Source organism: Pimephales promelas, chromosome 18, assembly GCF_988280905.1.
Source record: "Pimephales promelas chromosome 18, fPimPro1.hap1.1, whole genome shotgun sequence".
NCBI lineage: Eukaryota > Metazoa > Chordata > Actinopteri > Cypriniformes > Leuciscidae > Pimephales > Pimephales promelas.
In genome coordinates this window covers 33,424,713-33,444,309 of record NC_142786.1, presented here as the reverse complement: position 1 = coordinate 33,444,309, position 19,597 = coordinate 33,424,713, and the positions used below count along the sequence as shown (strand labels likewise).

The 19,597-nt window shown below is 37.1% G+C and overlaps 1 protein-coding gene across 13 annotated transcripts in view; it reads right to left on the bottom strand.

Moving 5' to 3' along the window:
• ptprua (protein tyrosine phosphatase receptor type Ua) overlaps window positions 1–19,597 on the bottom strand; it is a 162,757-nt gene that overhangs the window by 52,573 nt on the left and 90,587 nt on the right. For all 13 annotated transcript variants that reach the window (XM_039652466.2, XM_039652465.2, XM_089122629.1 and 10 more), the window contains 4 exons: window positions 13,549–13,664; window positions 8,020–8,197; window positions 4,996–5,289; window positions 1,589–1,912 (listed from right to left, as the gene is read on the bottom strand). In XM_039652466.2, the coding sequence (XP_039508400.2) occupies window positions 1,589–1,912; window positions 4,996–5,289; window positions 8,020–8,197; window positions 13,549–13,664 (912 nt within the window). The remainder of the gene's footprint in view (window positions 1–1,588; window positions 1,913–4,995; window positions 5,290–8,019; window positions 8,198–13,548; window positions 13,665–19,597) is intronic.

Here is a 19,597-nt window from a genome sequence, read left to right as displayed (position 1 = left end):
TGTCATGGAGCAATATGGGTTGGATGTGTGTTTGGTTGCTTAAACACTCGAGTTTTATCGCGTTTTCGAACTGTATTTGGTTAAGAATGAAATGGCAAGAATTTATTCAAACCTATAATATTGAATATTGAAACGTATCAGATAGGCTCCATGGTGCTGTCAAGTACAAAGTGCAGTCTGTGAGGTAAACTAAACGCTATTGGCTATTTAAAAAAGGGGGAGGAGCAATTCAAGATGTCCCAGACTTCATAGAACATCTTAGACTGTTGGTGAGATTGGGGAAACACTAGTTGTAAACGAGTAATCGTCCAAAATATTTCGTAAATATATATATAAACAAAAAATATATATCTAACCAAAAATATATATCTAACCAAAAATATATATCTAACCAAAAATCCTGACATTCCATGCATTTCCCATCTCTATAGAGATGCTCGAACAGGCTGAGAGTTTTCATATCCTCATTTCTCATTAACTCTGTCTCTGTCTGCAAGCATGCTGACTACCAGTAATTTAACATTACGTGCGGAATTAATTCATTCATTAACTTCAGTTCTTGATGTTGTTTCCAATTAACCAAACACATCAAACACAAACAAGCTCTATCAGTGTACAAAATATATAAATAAACCGACAGAAAATGATAAATGGAGGGCATTCATTATGAGCCGTGTTCATTTTCCGACGGCGAGGTTTTCACTCGACCTCTGAGAGTTTCATCTTAAACCATTTGCATGAGAATGCACCTCCGGCCTGACACACAATGTAAATAAAAACGCAAATATAAGCAAAAATCTTTATTTCATTTGGCTGGTGGCCTTTTCTTATTCATTTTTCATATACATCCATTTAAAAGTATGATCTTCCATTTAATTATGCTGAAGCGTGGTATTTTGCGAGTCAATATTTGTGTTGTTGCTATAATTGGGCTTTGAGCACTGGGGACCAACTGGGCCCTGGTGCCGTCACCACATCATAATCGCTCTGATAAATACACACCTTTGCAAAGATGGATGAGTTATGGCTACTGACGTGTGCAAAAAAAAAAGCCCTCTGGATAAATGAAAGTTTAATCAAACTCAGAAAGTTTATGAACAACATGGAGATAAGAAGTATAATGATGTGATTCTTCATTGGAAGCTGAAAGTACTTTACTGAATGTAGTTTACAAAACAAAAGTCCTTGAAGTGAAAATGATGCACTGTCAATGAAGACAACTAAACTAAAAGATCTATGAATATAGCTGTGCAAGGTCATTTAGTGCTTGATTTAGTCGTGTTAATGCTCCCCCGCATGCTAAAGGGTGCTTTTCATATTTAAAATGCAATGCATGTTACTTAAATTACACAAATTATGACTGTAACTCGGATTACGAGTGTAATGAGAAGGGAACAAGACGCTGCGTCGAGAATCAACACTTTGGGAAACTCCTTCAGCGTTCAGCAATTAATGTAGACTACGATATTAACTATCAATTAACTATAAAGTAATATTTGCAAATGATTTTTTATCACTGGATACCTATTATTAAGTATTACCAAATTTGGATTACATGGATACAGGCAAAAAAAGGATCAGTACTCACTGTCTTCCTCCGTCTGAAAGGTCACTTCTCGGCTCTCTTTCTTGCCCTCTGGATTGGCCAGCGCCAGCCTCACATGCACGGCGTGGAAAGGTGGTAAATCCCGAAGTGTAAAGCGGGAGGTGTTCCCCTCCACCGACAGACACTCCCTCACCGTGGCGTTATTTCCGCCAGCTCCGCCCCCAGTAGCGGTGGAGTAGCGGTAGCACAGCGACAGGGAGTACGTATGGCAGCGCGTCAGGTTGTATCCCACCGGCTCCCACTGCAGGAGCAGCTGACGGGACTGAATCTCCGAGGCCGTCAAACCTTTCAGGGGACGCATGGGCTCTGGATGAGACAAAAGACGAACTGGATTATGCACACAGTTACGAACACGTCACACTTTCACTCGGATTTGAGTGACACGCTTACTCTAAAGCTAGAAAACAAACATAACATATTATATTTATTAACTACTACACCAAACAGAAAGGTTTCTGTTTCAAACATTTATCATTACACATCAATTATTATTTCAAGTAGCTCTGCTCTCTCTCTCTCTTAGTGCTGAGCCAATTAGAGCTGCTATGAGCTAATTACGTATGTCATATGTGAAGGCAGGGGTCCTTGTCTCTATTTCCTGTCACTTTAATTCCCTCTCACCAAGTCTGACATGCATTTCTACCCCAGAGAGTGACAGACAGGAGACGAGCCCAGTGAGTCCTGTGTGTGTGTGTGTGTGTGTGTGTGTGTGTGTGTGTGAGAGTCGGTAAATACGACACAGCATGTGGCATTGCAGGGTAAGTAGCTCTGCAACAAATGCACAATGAATAATTAACACACTACAATTATATTTTAAAACTAAAATTACCACCTAGATATGAAAAGAAAGCCCTTTCAAGAACATATCTAGGTCATATTTCACTCCAAAGAAAAAAATGTAAAAAAAAAAAAAAAAAAAATTCCTTAAAGAAAGCGTCTTGGTTCCGTATGGTAACCCTCGTTCCCTGAGTAGGGAATGGAGACGTCTCTTCGGAGGAGATTCCAAAGAATTGGGATCACGCTAGGGAGATCAACTGCCTTCGAGTGAATTAAAACGAGCCAATGAATATTGGCACACATGTGCTTTACGCTGAGGAGCCGGACAGTGTCCAGTCCTCCGCGAAGGTACAGCAAGCATGGCGACGGAACGAGACGTCTCCGTTCCCTACTCAGGGAACGCGGGTTACAATACGTAACCGAGACGTTCTCTTTCGTTAGGGAACTCCCACGTCTCGGAGGAGGAGTTTCCAGCGAATTGGAATCCCTAACAACACGCCCTTTCCAGCGCCTAGCCTAGCCTAGCCTCCCGCCAAAGCAGTTTCGTAGTTTTCTTTATAGCGGGACCCATCAGTGGATTTGAATAACACTGGGGAAACGTGCTTTTTTTGTTTTTTGGGTGGTGAAATTAGACCCTGATGTTTCTGTGAGACATTTTGTGTTTCCACTCAGAGCTGAGACAGTCGATGCCCAGTCAACCCTGCTGTGAATGCCCACAGACCACCAACACACCCCCACCTACTGTATGCCCTCCTTCAGAGTCCTCAAGACAAATCAGCCTGATTACACTAATTAATGAGACACATCTACTAAAACTCCCACAGGCCTGATGAGGAATGGCCTAACAGCTGGATATGACACACACACACACACACACACACACCAAACAAAGTCACATCCTCTGAGAACTCAAATTTGACCTTGAAATAAACTGAATCTGTTTCAGAGAGAGAAAATCCCCCTGCCAAAAGAGACAGAATCAATGATGAAGACGATGAAAAAAACAATAGTGTGTGCTGGCTTTAGTGTATATTATGTAATATTAATAAGGTAGCCTACTAGTTGACTTTTAATATGTCTGTCACCAGTTAAAGAAGATGAAGACAAAGGATAATTCAAAAAGGTTTCTTTTTTTCAATGAAATATATGTTATAAATACATACTTTTTGAGGGGAGGGAAAATATATTATAATGCAATGTAAATATTCAAAGTTATAAATATCAAATTAGTTTAAGTAGAAAAACAATCATGAACAGTGGGTCTCATACATATAGTGTGGATATCTGCCAGATTAGCAGCTTGTATGCCGTGTGAAGTTTAGGGACGCTGTTGTTCTGGGTCCGCTACGGACAAACAAGATAAATGGGGTCTCAGAGCACCTTCGACAGTGATGCATTAAAAGGTCCAAAAGCGAGGCTGTAACTGAAGTACATTTATACTACAGTTGGGTCCAGTTTGCCTAAACCCTCACAGGATGACAGAAGAAAACTAAATCTTATTATACAGTACAAGACTACACTTGCTCTGTTTGGGCCAACTTGAAATAAATCAAATGAAAGTTTTCCATTTTTGTGGCGTTACTAAATTTGTGTTAGCGTTGAGCACAAAAATAGCGAGTGTTGCTATGACATTCATCATTAAACCCGATGTCATGGCAGTTTGTACATATTTTATGAGGTGGCCAATTGTACGAATTTGTAAGATTTTTGTTAAAACCTTCATATTTTACAAGTTGCCCAATTTGTATGAATTTGTACGAATGACCTACCCCTGTCCCCACCACTAAACCAACCCATCACTGGGTTTGCATAAATCGTATAAATTCGCATGAGTGAGGTTAGATAGATAGATAGATAGATAGATAGATAGATAGATAGATAGATAGATAGATAGATAGATAGATAGATAGATAGATAGATAGATAGATAGATAGATAGATAGATAGATAGATAGATAGATAGATAGATACTTTATTCATCCGTTAAGGAAATTCAAGTTTCCAGTAGCAACAATTAATTAAAAAAAAAAAAAAAAAGGACAAAAATATAAAAATATATAAAAATTAAATTACAGGGATGAGTTAAAAAGCCGTATCGCCTGAGCTGAGGGACAAAAGACTTCCTCAGTTTGTTGTACAACTGTTTGTTGTTCAGGTTGTACGAATTCGTACAATTGGTCATGAGATAACGTTGGGTAAAGTTATAACAGCTTAAAATCAGCCCTTGAGTTATCTCAAATACATTTTAATATTACTTTTCATTTCACTTTCAAAAATGAAATAAAGCAAGAAGAAAATAGTAGTTAATAAAAAAGATGCCATTTTATATAATAATGATTATTTTTGCGTAAAGGACCAACTGGGCACAACATCTAAGTAACTACAGATGCATTCAGTAAGGGATAATGTACATCCAGCCGGGGGTTCTCTCAAAATAAGTACATTTCACCAAAATTGAAATAATATGGGGATAAGATAAATTGATTTCAGAATAAACTCTTTTAAAATTGTGCAAAAAGTAAATTTCATCAGTCATAGATTCAGTAAACATGCATCCATCAGCTGTCTGAGATATGAAGCATGGGCAAGCGTACTCGGAGTGGCTGCGTTTACCTGCACACTTGGTTCTGCTGACCAGCGGGGGTCCTGGCGGGCCGGTTCCACCCTCTCCGGGCCGGGTGAGGAGAACGCTGATGCGATACTCTGTGTCGGGTTCCAGATGCCAGACTTTATACGTCAGTGAGTTGACTCCGTGTGTTTCAGACCACGGCGAATGACTGGCCCTGTACACGATCTCTCTGCGGATCACCGGCCCGTCGCCCACGATAGAGTTAGTGTTGAGCTGGATGATCAGATACGTGGGGCCGGAGCGCAGCAGCTGGGGCGGAGCTATCGGGGTGGGCGGGACTACAGAACACGACAGGAGAAGAAGAAAGGAGAGAAGAAGTTTCAATCAGGAATCACCCTTTATTTTGAACCCACAATGAAAGCAGACTGAAATGATAATGGATCTGCAGGTGTTTCCAATCTTCTACAAAAAGGACCAACACAGGGTTTGACTTCAGCACATTTAACTCTTAGGATTGATAGTATCTATCCAACTTATATTACACTACTGTGAATAGATGAGACAAGTTTCTGAACATACTTGTAGCAGTTTAGTTTTAATAAAAGCTATATTTTGACTGTGGAGCAAGTTTTGAAACTGATATATTCATTGCATGTTTAACTCCTTTCTCACCAGATATAAAATAAATGTGACATTTTCTAAATCTTAATCTTAGAGTGGATTATTGGCAGTCAGAATCCTATTATATTTATGAGTTTGTAATAATAATAATAAATCAAGTGTAAAGGCGAACATAAAAAAGTATAGTTTACTAACAAAATTTTAAATGTTTTTTTAACTCAATTTCACCAAAATATTAGTAATACAAATTTACTGTATTTCAAGATATACAATATATACAAAGTCATGCAATAATAATAGAGTATAATAAAAACTGTGATTATAATGATGTCTATGTCTTGATGTGGTTAATATATATATATATATATATATATATATATATATATATGAAGAGTTCAGATGCAAAAGCCTCTAAATGCCATTTGAAATTTTCTTCTTTAATGATGATTTTTATCAAACTTGTATATTTAAGTTCAGTAATTTCACTTAAATAACAATTAATAGGTAATTATCATTGCCATTTAAGTGAAATCACTGAACTTAAATATACAAGTTTGATAAAAATGATCATTCTAGAAGAAAATTTCAAATGGCACTTAGAGGCTTTTGCATCTGAACTCTTCATATACATATATATATATATATATATATCTTCCCAGAAAGTGTTAATGAAGTGATCTCAGGTGAAAGGAAATGAGAAGCAAATAGAAAAAAAACACATTGTAAGATCAGACAGAAGCAGCTTTTTATGCATTAATTCAGTCGGAGACAACTTCTTTTTTTAATTTTTTTTCCCTCTTATCTGAGTGTGTCACTGTCACATTCGAATGAATTAAACGTCTTTCCTGATTGCTTAGTTTCTCTCATCTCTCAATTGAAATGAATCATCATCATCTCTGTATGAGACACTATCAGTAACGGTATGACTGTGAAACCTTGACTTCCATATAAAGGAATGAATGAAGATGTTAATGGGAGATAAACGCAGATAAACACGCCTGAACACAGAGAGATATTACCAGACGAGCTTCTGATGCGTTTCCAATGAATCTGCACCTCATTCTTGCCAGCCAATTATAGACACACAATCGCACTGGGAATATTTAACCCTACTGGGAAGTGTGGTTAATAGACCCTTAATACACCCAGTCGAGGTGGACGAGACGATCAGATCTTGATCAATCTGTTAATGTATATATTGCGCAATACAACCGGAGGAACATCTTGGCTCGGCAAATCTGGAAAATAGAAATGATGCCAAATTTTGTGTTCAGTAAAGCTGATCCTATAAACTCATCATAATTTGAGTTTATTGTAAGTAAAGCATCATGCCAGTATGTCTTTTGAGTAGTGCAGCACATCTGTAATTTGACCTGTTGCTCTTTTAGCCGTGTGTGTGTGATAAAATATTAAACTGTGACGTAAATACAGCACACTTCAGAAGCTAATAACGAAAGTTAAATAATAAATCCACCCCAAACAGAACACACCGACAGCGATTTCTCCGTTTGTCTGGTGGATTTGCAGTGCCATTACCTCAGTTCCAGTGGAAACATGACTCATTCACTCTTTCAATCACGCCACCATCCTGAGAGGCACTTGTAGGGAGCAGAATCATTACTGGGGCCATAACGAGGCAGCATGGGGTAATTTGCATGGCTGATTGCACCAGAAATTGTGTTATTTTGGGGTGAGATGTGTCTCTGATTGGTGGTTATGACTGTAATCAGCCCGCCGGTGCTCTCGAGGGCTCTAGTCAAAGAGGTTACAACTTACTCAGGCTTTTGCTGAAGAGATCTCTCGCTGGGGACGTGATGTTACCGACACACACACTCAGGAGTTCAGACGGATCAGAAGAGTCCAGGACGTTCTGTGCTTTCAGAAGATAACCCGGCGACGACAGCAGAGGATAGCGGCCGACTGCTGCCGTGATCTCTGAAATCTTGTTTTATTGCCATTGGCCAAAAGCTTTTCTTTTGTGAAAGTCTGGAATTTATTGTTCGTTATTCTAGTAGAGAACCTTCAACTGAGGCATCTGACATTGATGAAATATTTCATTTAAAGGGTTAGTAGACCTAAAAATGTCAATTCTGTCATCATTTATATCATATTATATCTGTCATCATTTGCATTGCCAGCTTGTAATGAAACCCTAGATATTGTCTGACTCTTTAGGTTGGAAGCCTGTAGATGGATTGGTATGAGAGCCTTTCTTCTGTTCAATGGACACATGAAATGAATGCTTAATGAAGAAAGAGCCATTAAATGTCAATGTGTCATACGAAGAAAAGAGATGAAATCAAGCCATATGGTCTCACATAGTCAGATCCATAGTTATAATGGCAAACCTTTGAACTCCCATCCATCAGAATGAAGCCTTCAACAGCTCCACGGAGTAGACATACGCAACACACTTGAGTTATTTATAGACACACTTCTCTCCGTACCTCTGACGATGAGTTCTGCGAAGTTAGACACTGCAGCTCCGTATGTGGACTGAGTGAGGCATCGGTACAGGTCCTGCTCCCCGCGCTGGGCTCCGCCCACCTGAAACCATGCAACCAATCGACGCTCTCCGACTGATGACGTCACGGAGTGTGGCGACATCAAAACACCGTTACGCCTCTGAAAAACAGACAGATATGTGATGCAGAATCTATCATCAATATATTTACACATGAAAAATAATATCAGATAAAAATGGATATGCAAAACATAATGATTAGTGATTACCACATTTATAGCAGCTGTCTACAATTCTCTTTTCTGGACCCAAGAGCTTATTGTAAATTATTACCGAAAGTCTCTTTTTACACGATGAATTCATTTTTTTATTTTTTTAAAGTGTATATATTTTAATGATTTTAAAGGATATACAGAATTTTGTATGGCAATCATCATTATTAGTATTTCTTAAAGTATGTTCAGTAGTTTTTTTGTTTGTTTTTTTTTTCCTGGTGCATAAAGAGCAAAAAAACACAACTCAATACTCTGGTAAAGAACTGGGATTGATTATGTGCTTAGCTGTAATGATGAAAATAATTGATTTCCTCCATTGTTTAAACCCAACTATCATCTCTGAATAGCCTGTAATATGGGAGAATAAGAGAAGAAGATGTCAAGTGCCTAAACTAGTGCTGTATTCAGAAAGGGAGATGATGCAGGCTTCTCAGAAAGTCAAGGAACACACAGTCCCTTCAGTCCTTTAGGAGTAGATCCCAAAATCACTGAATGACAGAAAGATAGATTTAAACAAAAAAGCTAGTTAACCCTACAATCTGGCATCATTAAGTTCCATTTTGTAATTACAATGGCACCACAGATTTATTTTTATTTTTTAAATATCATAAATTCTAATTAGTCCATATATCTACACTGAAAATGTTATAGGATTTCCTTTGGAACAATTTCAATTCAGAAATAATAATAATAATAAAAAAAATAATTAGTAATACATTGAATTAAATGTTACAATTTGAGGTAAAAGACATAGTATAGGAAATAGTATTTATTGTAAAATTTGATCTGTTCCAAGCACAAAGCCAACATATCTGCTTTGAAGATATTTTACAAATATTGATATATTATAGTATTCATATTTTGAATTAGCTTTAATTTTATACTTTCAGGTTTAATATGAAGTATAGTAAATGAGTGGTTTTTTAATTTTGTGTGTGTATTCTATGTAGTTTTTTTTTTTTAGTTTTAGTAATTTCAGTTTGTTTAATAATTTATATATAATTTAATTTAAATATATATATATATATATATATATATATATATATATATATATATATATATATATATAGTTTGATTTAACAAGATCAACACTAGCTTGGAAGACTAGGTGAAAAAGACACGTCCAATTAAGTCTATTAAAAATATACTTAAATATGTTTTTAGTACAATACAAATATAATGTAATGCATTTTTAATACACTGAATTGGACGTCTTTTTCACCTGTGAATAAGTAATATAGAATTTCTTTAGTAAAGATTAAAATATATTTATGGTGTTTCTTTGTCTTGTTTGGAGCAAGGCAGCCCGTGGTCACCATCTTCTTTAATTATAATGCATTTTTTTTTATTTGCATTATATTTTAAAAATGTATATTTGTAAATTATGTTATTTATATTATATTAATTTTATTTAAAAAAATTAAGTTGGAAAAAATGAGATATTTTACAAAAGGTCTCCTTTAATTCAAAGAAAGAAAGAAAGTCATGTGAGTAAATGATTGCAGGATTTAAATTTCTGGGATAACTTTTCTAAAAGCTCAAATATAGTTTAGGACATCTGACAACACACAGTTTGCTGCCTGAAAGTGCACTTTCAACAGCCTTAATCTCTCCTGAATTGCTGAAAAGCACCGGAATAAATAAAACACATAAATTAAACTGGGAGCCAAACTTTGTAATGTCAGCACATGATGTTCTGAGCTATTCCTGAGAAAGAGACTCTACTGATGCACACAGACACACAGAAGAGCGAATCTCAGTCCAATGAGGATTTGCTCAAAGACAAACAGAATCAAAACACAAGCTGCAAGTAAAGCATCTGAACAACATGACAAGAGAGGTTCAATTACTGAACAGGAAAGTCTGTCACTTCCTGTTTGCTGCTGCTGCCACGTGATTGGATTTGGAAACATGCGGCACTGTTAGCGATAACTGATATAAGGAAATAAGTGTTACCTGCAGTGAAGATTTGTCATTAATTAAAGGCTGGAAGCTGGGAGGAGTGCGAGTCTGATGGGATACGTCTGTGTGTGTGTGTGTGTAAACGTGTAAAGGTGCTAATCTCAATTTTTGCAAAAGTAGAGGAACAATTAAAGCGAGGAAATTAAAATGTTCACATCATTTTTTGTCATTTGCATGTGCCGTCTTGCGTGTTAGAAAGAGATTTTCCACAAGACTTGATTTCACATCATAAAAAGTGAGTTCTCAACACAAAGGTTGGGCCAAATAAACAGTTTAGATTCAGCTTGATAGAGTTAAGAGATGTGTTGATTAAAATGTGCTTATATTTTAAGGGATAGATTTAAAACGTAATCAAATTAAAAACACATACGCAGTGGAAAAGAGGTTCACTAGGTTCAGCGCACGAGGAGCAGAGCTTGTTGGCCTCGAGTTTGAAAGAGGTTTTCCAATTGGATTTACATACAAAACAACCCGTGCATTGAAAAGAAACGGGGAAAAAAGGAATTGAAGAAAACAAAAGTCTTCCTAACCAAAGCCCGGGGACTCACATCCGGTGCTAAAAACTCAAAATGGAAAAGGACCCTCAGCAACTTTAATCCCCCAGAAAGGGTTTGAGATCAACTCATCCAGCCAATGCCGGAGCGAGAGCTGTGTTAGATCAAGCCCAGATCCACTGCCTGGAGAGACACAGATTATATGCTCGGAAAAAGAAAATGTAAAGTTTGTAGAGGTTCAGTAAAGAGAAAACTGTCATTAAAACAATATGAGAGGTCAATGTTTTCGGTTAGACGCTTCGTAAACCAAATGGCTGATAATTCATTAAGGAGCTTTTCTTGAATTTGCCACTTGTCATACACATTTTATTGTTATAACAAAGACAAAACATGTGTGACACTTTGAGATCTATATGTATGAAATCCAACTTTAAGCAGATTTTAAGCAACTTTAAGTCTTTCTCTTCTGGAAAATGTGGCACTAGATTTTTTGCCCAGTCAAATTTGAAGTTGCATTTGGGACTTCTAAATTATCAACATGAAACTTTGCTGAAAATCCACATTTCAGCTTTTAAAAAAACATCTTTTTTTAATATATAAACATTAAACAATAATTCAAAATGTTAAACAATAATAACAATAAATCTTTATTTATAATTATTATTTTCCTTTGCATATGAGTTTTGTGTTATGTCAGGACAATCATCCAATATATAACAGCTTCTTAGAGAATGTGGAAGTTAAAAAGAAAATTCTCAGAGGTTGAAAATCATTAAAAAATACTTTTACCATGCGAATGCAAATCTGAAGAGATGATCAAGAACAGAAAATACTTGCCTGACCCGGGAGACCCGGGATATATGAAGAATCATAACTACAACTTTTTAAACATTTAGATAGACATGTAAAGTGAATATTTGCATGATTCAGTATATTAGTTGATATTCCTCTTGTCTGATCTCTGAGAGACAGAAACGTGTGGCGGGCGGCTGCGTCGCATTATCTGTGTGTTTGCAACGAATTCTGTTTTCCGAGATGCAGAGATATACACATGTTAAGTACAATTGCATTTTATCCCGAATGCTCCTATGGAAGGCTGCTTCCGCCACTGAATTAAACAATTAAAAATAATTGCGACTACACAATTCTTTTTTTTTTTTTTTTTTTTTTTTTAAATTTGCTAAATTTGTAGAAAAAAGTCAGAATTGCGAGATAAATATTTGCAATTATATTTTAATTAGTTTTATTCCGTGCTTCCACATGTTCCATTACATCTTGAAAGGAAAATGAATATTTTTCCCTGATATATTTCCCCTAGACATTTGTGTTACTTTGTGACTGCAAACCACATCATATAATACAGCTATTTTTGGTGAAAATTATCATCTTATCACAAATGTGTAGCAATTTTGGGTTGAGCTTTGTCAATGACCAACACTGCAAAATATTTCTTAAAAATTAAAATATACAATTATATATTTAGAAATCTTTATCTTAAAACAACAGAAAAGGTGCCAAAGTGGATTTGAATCTAATGCAATTTTTGGTAACACTTGACTTGAAGGGGATGAGACTAACATGACACATGTTATGAATATTAAGGAGGTTTATGCATGTTTGTGAGATCTGTCATTAAGTGTCTTTCGCTCAGTTATGACATTTTTAATGCAAATATGAGATTGTTTGAGATGTCTTTGTCAACATCATAACCTGTCAGTGTCTTTATCATGACAACTGGACATTACTAACACAACACAACCTGTCATAAACATGCCATAGCAGATTAATGATCAAACTTAAGAAGCTTTATTGGTTAACATTACATTAAACTGTCAAGTGGCAGGATTTGACATTGGCTGTCATGAAGCATTATAACTTTTTAATGGCAAATTCAATTAGTAGCACTGTAAAAATATTCATGACACAGTTATAATGCCTCATGACAGCCAATGACAAAGCCGACCACAGGAGAGATCAACTTCATTTAATGTCAAGATGTCATGATAAAGACACTGGCAGGTTATGATGTTGACAAAGACATCTCAAACAATCTCATATTTGCATTAAAAATGTCATTATTGAGCGAAAGACGCTTAATGGCAGTTGTCATAAACATGCATAAACCTCCTTCATATTCATATGTCATGATTATGAAGGTCTTACAGTAAAGTGTTACCCAATGTTCTTCCCAAGCATACTAATTTTGTTTTAAAGATGTTTAGATATTTTACAAAAACAAAAAGGCTAATATTTTTGGGGAAATATTTTACTTGACTCACTGTTATTCAAATATGACTTTTGTATATTGTATATTTGTAACACTGCACATAATAAAGAGATAAATTACATTTAATAATAAAATAAGTCCAACTCTCCTCTACAAATTAAATAGGGGCCAGGAAGTGCAATTAATTAAAAAGGAAGTGCTCTGAATTTTAATGAGTTTTTCTTTTTCTTTTCTGAAGGTCACATGTGTCCGACTTCCAGCAGTTTTAAAGTCCCAAATATAGTTTTTCTAAGTTTGCTGCTTCATTAAGAAACAGCACCTCGGTATGACAATTCAGCAACACTTTAGTTTACAGTCCAATTCTTACTTTTAACTAGTTGCTCATTAGCATGCATGTTACTAGGATATTGGCTGTTTGTTAGTTTATAAAGCACAAACGGCTTATTCTGCATGAACAACCCAGTTCCTGCCCTTACATTAACAACTAACAAGCAATTAGGAGATTATTGAGGCAGAATTCAAACTCCCTCACACACACACACACACACACTAACCTCCATGAGGAAGGGATCAGTCTTAGCCGATCGTCCCGTCGCCACACACTGAAACGTGGCGTTCTGCCCCGCGTTCACCTCCACGTCCCCGAGTCTGGAGAAATGAGGCACTTTATCTGTGGAAAAACACAAGCAACGTTTCAAACATTACTATATTATCCAATTAATATATTTGTATTTGTATTTTTAATGCACATAATAATTTAATGTGTGTGTATTTCAATATTCTGATCTTAACCGACAGTGCACGTTCCCTGTGTGTTACTTCTTAAATCTTTTTGGCCCGCACAATCTTTCAACAAGGTGCAAAATAAAAATGATTTCTTCTGTTTCCCCGTGTGTTATCCAGTCCATTCATATCACTTATCTCTAAGAGTCATGTTGTGTCTTCTTGCCCACGGATCGCCTCATTTGTTCTTATGTGCCTGTGCTCGTCTGCTCAGCATCAAATCATTCCTGGATATCAACATCACTGCACTTCTGCCAGCTTTATTATTCGTCACAGTGAGTCTGAGCCCATGCAAAACAAAAGAGACGGCCAGACACGAGGTAGACGTTCAATCCCTATAAGCCTTCCATATTTTTCAGAGTATAACAATGAAAAGTCTCCAAGCGTTGAACACTTAAACCACCATCTAAAAAAAAACAATTCTTTAGCTTTTACTTAAAGACGGGTTCTTGTTCTGTTCACATTCACACAATGCATCTCTTCAGTGGCCTTCCAGCTAATCTATAATTGCATCCGTCTGCTAACATGCCACTAATATCAGAAGTTCATACGGTTTAATGATGGCGGTCGCATGGCAATGACTTATAAAAGCCAGATGTGAATGGATTCAGTGAAATCTCAGTTTGTGAGCGAGGCTATTTTACTGACTCTTTAATAACTTATAATGTGAAGCAAGATGTTGGTGGCTTAACTGCCATGTATTGGTTGCACTGATCATTCCCTGTTATTGGATATAAGAGTAAAATAACATTCATGTTAACCATGACTATTAAGTCTAGTGCCAAACAAACATGATGGCAGCAATTTTCAGCCCAGAGTACATCTTTGTTCGAGTGTTTCCACACCGCCGATACAGAACTTCAGCTCCAATATAACAAAACATGCCATTCTGTAAACTATGTGCCGTAACAACGGTCCAATTTGAATTGAAATCACAAAAATATTGCAAACCATAGCAATGTACCCCATGTGTTTTGTTATTGTAGATAATATTTTGGAAAAATTGAGACACTTACAATGTGTTCAAAATGTCCAACACTGAAGAAAATAACATCATATTATTGTAATCACATGGTGTTGTGTTAAAACTTCTTTTTTTCATGGCGTAAGTATAAAAATAATTTTAAGTTTAATTAAGTTTAATAAAAATAAGTTTCATTTTTAATTTTATAAATACATTTAACTAGTAGATTTAAAAAAATTAATTTTGTATTCATTATTTTTAAAAAGCGAAACCCATGTGCTTAAAAAAATAGACATTGCAAAATCTTTTATATAATTTCATCTCTGTTAGGTCTCTACACTATCTCTCTAATAAAGGTATAAAAAAGGCCAAAAATATAAATGTCTTTTTTTTAAGTTAATCAAAATGAAACAGAATACATTTTTGCTTTTTTATGATAAAATGATTTTTCTGAAGAACACTGCAGTACCAGTCCGACATTGTACTGTATGAAACACTCCCTCTCTTTAACAAACACACACTATCAACATATTCTTTTAATGTCAGTATTGACATTCTTACTGTCGTTTCAAGGTAAAACTTATCTCCAATTTGTTTACATGAACCTGAACTTTTATTTAAGGCTGAATAGTTGTTCAGACATTCAGACTCACACACACTGTCTAGCCAATTTAGAAAATATCCGTAAAGCAAACAAGGGAAATGTATTGCAGACAGAGGATTCCAGCGGCATCATCTAGAGGAACTGAGCAGAAACCTCACAGTGCTGCCTTGGGCAAGAGCACAGGATTCTGGGTAAACACAATGGCCTGTTTTTGTCACAATGTCTATAACTCACTCAGTGGGGCTTTAAAGTCCCCGTGAAATCAAAATTGAACCTATTTACTTTGTTAGCCCATATTACTAGTCTTGTGGTGAACAATTAATCCGTGCAAGTGAATATATATTAAAAAAATGTTTTACCTTAGTAATCTTTAATCAAAATCTGAAAAGTTACTTCCGGTCTGGAACGGTTTCTTTTTCTGATGATGTAGGTTTCACAGTTTGGGTGGGGAAACGCTTAACCACTCCCCTCAAACCGTTAGTTTGCTATGAGCGAGAGATGGAGAGGAGGAGCGCTAGAGTAAAACCCTGCCCTCTGTTCAATATTCCGTTTCACTTGGAAATATGTCACAGCACTGGAGAAAAATCGTTTGCAACTTCCGGTTCACGGGGACTTTAACGACAATGTTTTTTATTTTTAGTTTTAGCTTTTTCGTTAGTTTTCGTTAAAGGTTATAACCTTGGTTGCAACTGACTTTTGTCCCAAAAAATCATCAATTGTGTGGTTTCGTTGCGATTATTTTATTGTCCTGGAGGATTTGGAGCCTCTCCGACTCACGATCGCCTGCCTTCGACGGGATAGCTACACAGCAATGAGGGCGAACAAGCTTCACCGACTGGAGGTTACGTGCTTTAGTTCTGTGTGGTTCAGATCTGAATATTGTCCTATTTTAACGATCTGAAACGCAAGCGCAAAGCGCAAGTAACTTGGGGCGGATCTCAGCGCTGTTGCTATTTTCCCAGCGGGATAAATGCCTCTTGCGCCTGGCGCAAATCTAAGGGCCGGTTCACATATCGCATCTTTTGCGCGCTCAAGTTCGTTATTTCAAATGTAGGCGCGCGGTTTGCTTCAGACTGCCGCAAGCGCACCATACGCACACAATAGGTCATGTGACAAGAACCAACTGAAGCGCAACCGCCCTGGCGCTTTGGAAAATGGAGAATGCGGCGCGCCCAACGTTTTCTATGCGTTTTTATTTGCTTGCTATATGTGAATCCGGTCTAATATAGCTTCATTATTCATAGGTGTGGTTTGGGCGTAACGGAAATAAACCAATCAGAGCGTCATATCTCATTCCCTTTAAGAGCGTGATGAACGAGGTGCGCTTGTTCCGTGGCGCAATACTATTATAACGGCGCATTTACCGGACGCACTTCAGCATCGGTTCACAGCTGAGAAGAGATCGATGTTCTCGTCGTCACGGCCGTAAAAGAAAGAGAAGGACATTGGGGACGGGACATACACACCCAAATTAGCTTCGGTTAAACATGCATATAATAATTTGGGTAAATGTGTAAGTTTTATGCCGATATTTTCCATGATAATGGACACAACAATTATTTCTCTCATGTTTATATATTTTTTTCTTATAAGAATGTATCATTTGCAAAAAGTAAAATGCATCTGTGTAGATGAGAGAATCAACTACCTATGTGCGTTGTTCACTCTCTCTATTATGGAGAAGCATGCGCGCTTAAAATAGCATCTGAATGTACGCGCAACGCGCCACTGACTTTACACCGGGTTTTTTTCTGGTCATTGGCGCAATTGTTTTCTGGAAGTGTAAAATAGCCCTAGGGATTGTTTGCGCCGACACACGACTCCTTTTTGCGCCGATCCGCTCAGCGAGCGCAAGTTCATTTCCTAGTTTACCGGCGTGCGTCTGTGGAGGAAAATATCCGCTTTGCGCGCGTGCAAAATAGGAATGATGAATGCGTCAGTGATTAAAGTCATTGCGCCGGGTGCAAGATGTGTGTTCCAGGTTTAGTCAAGCAAATTCAAGGATTTGACAGATTTTGTTTGGTGAAAACACACGTGGAGTAAACACAACCAGAAGCAAACGCTAGACTGTTATCCGAGTGTGAACCCCTAAGGTGGTTGGGCTGTCTGATGGTGTATGAGACTGCCAACACAGCCTTTCTGGATGTGTGTGTGTGAAGAGATATCTGTTGGGAGGAGGACCTTCAGCCGAGTACTACATCGATCTGGTGTTTTTGGGAAACCTGTCTCCATGGTGACAGTCTCTTTACCCTGACCCTGGGACAGTTCTTCACTCCATTGTCATTCAAGTCGACAAATGTTTGTTGCTTGAGGCTTTTCTTCTTCTTCTTCTCTCTCTCTCTCTCTCTCTCTCTCTCTCTCTCTCTCTCTCTCTCTCTCTGTTTTGTGTGTTGTTGCAGTGAGGGACTCGGAGAGAAACAGAGGTTCTGAGGCGAGTCTAGAACAGACACTACGGCTCATTAGCTTTTCTCAAAAATTTGTTTTTATTGCTAGTTGTATTTTAAATTATTGTTTGATTACACTTTATTTGTAGGTGTCCTTGCTACAATGTAATTATATATTTACATATAAGTACCCCTATAAGGTGGGTTAGGAATAGGATTTGGTTGAGGTTTACTTTGTTGTATTTATGCATAATTTACAGTTATTACCACAGAAAATACATATACCATAGGTGACAAGGACACTGTAAAATAAAGTGTTATAAAATTGTTTTTTTTTATTAATAACTGCAGAATAATAAAGTGCATAAACTAGTTGATTAGTTGTAAACATGAATACTTGCAAGCAAGCAAGCCACTTAATGTCATGTCAGGGAATAAAGTGATCAGTTAGCAATTTATGTCAGGTTCCCAGAGAGGGTCAGCAGTTCTTGCCGTGTTTTCAGTTGGTCTCCATCAGCAATGTGTAAATTTAGCAAACTGAGCATCACCTGCCTTCTCTAAAGTTCACTGTTACTGTACTACACACACCAACAGTGCGCAATCCAGAAAATTGCGATAGTAAATATATATCAGTGTTTTTAAATATATTAATGTAACTTCTCATGTAAAATAAAATGCTGAAAGCGTGGCCATCTGTTACTATCAGTGCATTTATATTTTCCATATTACTATCTAAATGGTCTGATTTCATCCTGGTATGCTTTAGCTATCATTTTAATGTTTGTTGATTGTTTTATTTTCCGGATATTTGATCAAAATAACAAAATTTATTTGATATAGAATAATGTATATAAAAGTAAAGTCTTTACTGTCATGCATTGTTCCTGAATAAGAGTTTCCCAGAACGCCAGACTCCTGTGGCAGTGCTAGTGGAGCTGATCACTCAGAGCCTCGTCTACTCTATTTAGATCTGGGCAGAAGGCAATGATTTTAGTGCTATCACAGTCTCCAGGAAAGTACTTCTAATGTGTAGGGAAAAAAATGTACAGTAAAAAAGTCAATTGTAAGATTCTTGAGCATTTCAGAGTCTCTGTGTGTGTTTTCTTTCTTTTTTTGCCAAATGCAGTAATCAGCTTTTATCAGCCTAAAACAGCATTCTGAACAGAGAGCTTTTAAACTGTCCAGGGCTGCATTTCCCAAAAGCACCGTGAGCCCAAATTGATGGTTAAAACCATTGCTACCAACGTTCTCCACGGTCAACTTACTCACGATACTCACTTAATGTACTGACGAAACCAGAAAATTAATTAACTTTCATTTCAAAAGATTTGTGGGATGGTTATGCGCCCATGTGTGCTTGTTCAAATCATTAACCCTAAATATAAGTAATAGTAGTAGCAGGGTTTTTCCACTAATGAGCAAAGTTTTGTTAAATTATCGCCACAATGTGTGGAGTGTCTCTGCACTCATGCAGAACAAATTAGCTCACTAAATATATAAAAAAGTTCAACACTGGGCTTACAAACTTGGGTAAAAAGACTTCTGTGTGTCTGTTTCTGGAGCATTTGCAATAACGTTCTTGCTGTGGGGTGTAAGATTGAAACGCAGGAGGCCTACAGTCAGCTCCATCAAATTAAAGCAGCCCACAAACCGAGCAAACAGCACAATCCCCATCCGCATACACACAATCTCTTTTCTCCAGCATTCCTGTCAGCATGACTGCACTGCATTTCCCAGAAGTCAGCAGGTAGTGAGACCCACAGTGGGTTGTGGCTTCCAGCGCCCCAGTCCAAACTACTGGAGCAGAATTATAAGGTGCCCACTAACACACCGAGTCCCCGCAGAGCTAATGGAGTGGAGGTCAGCGG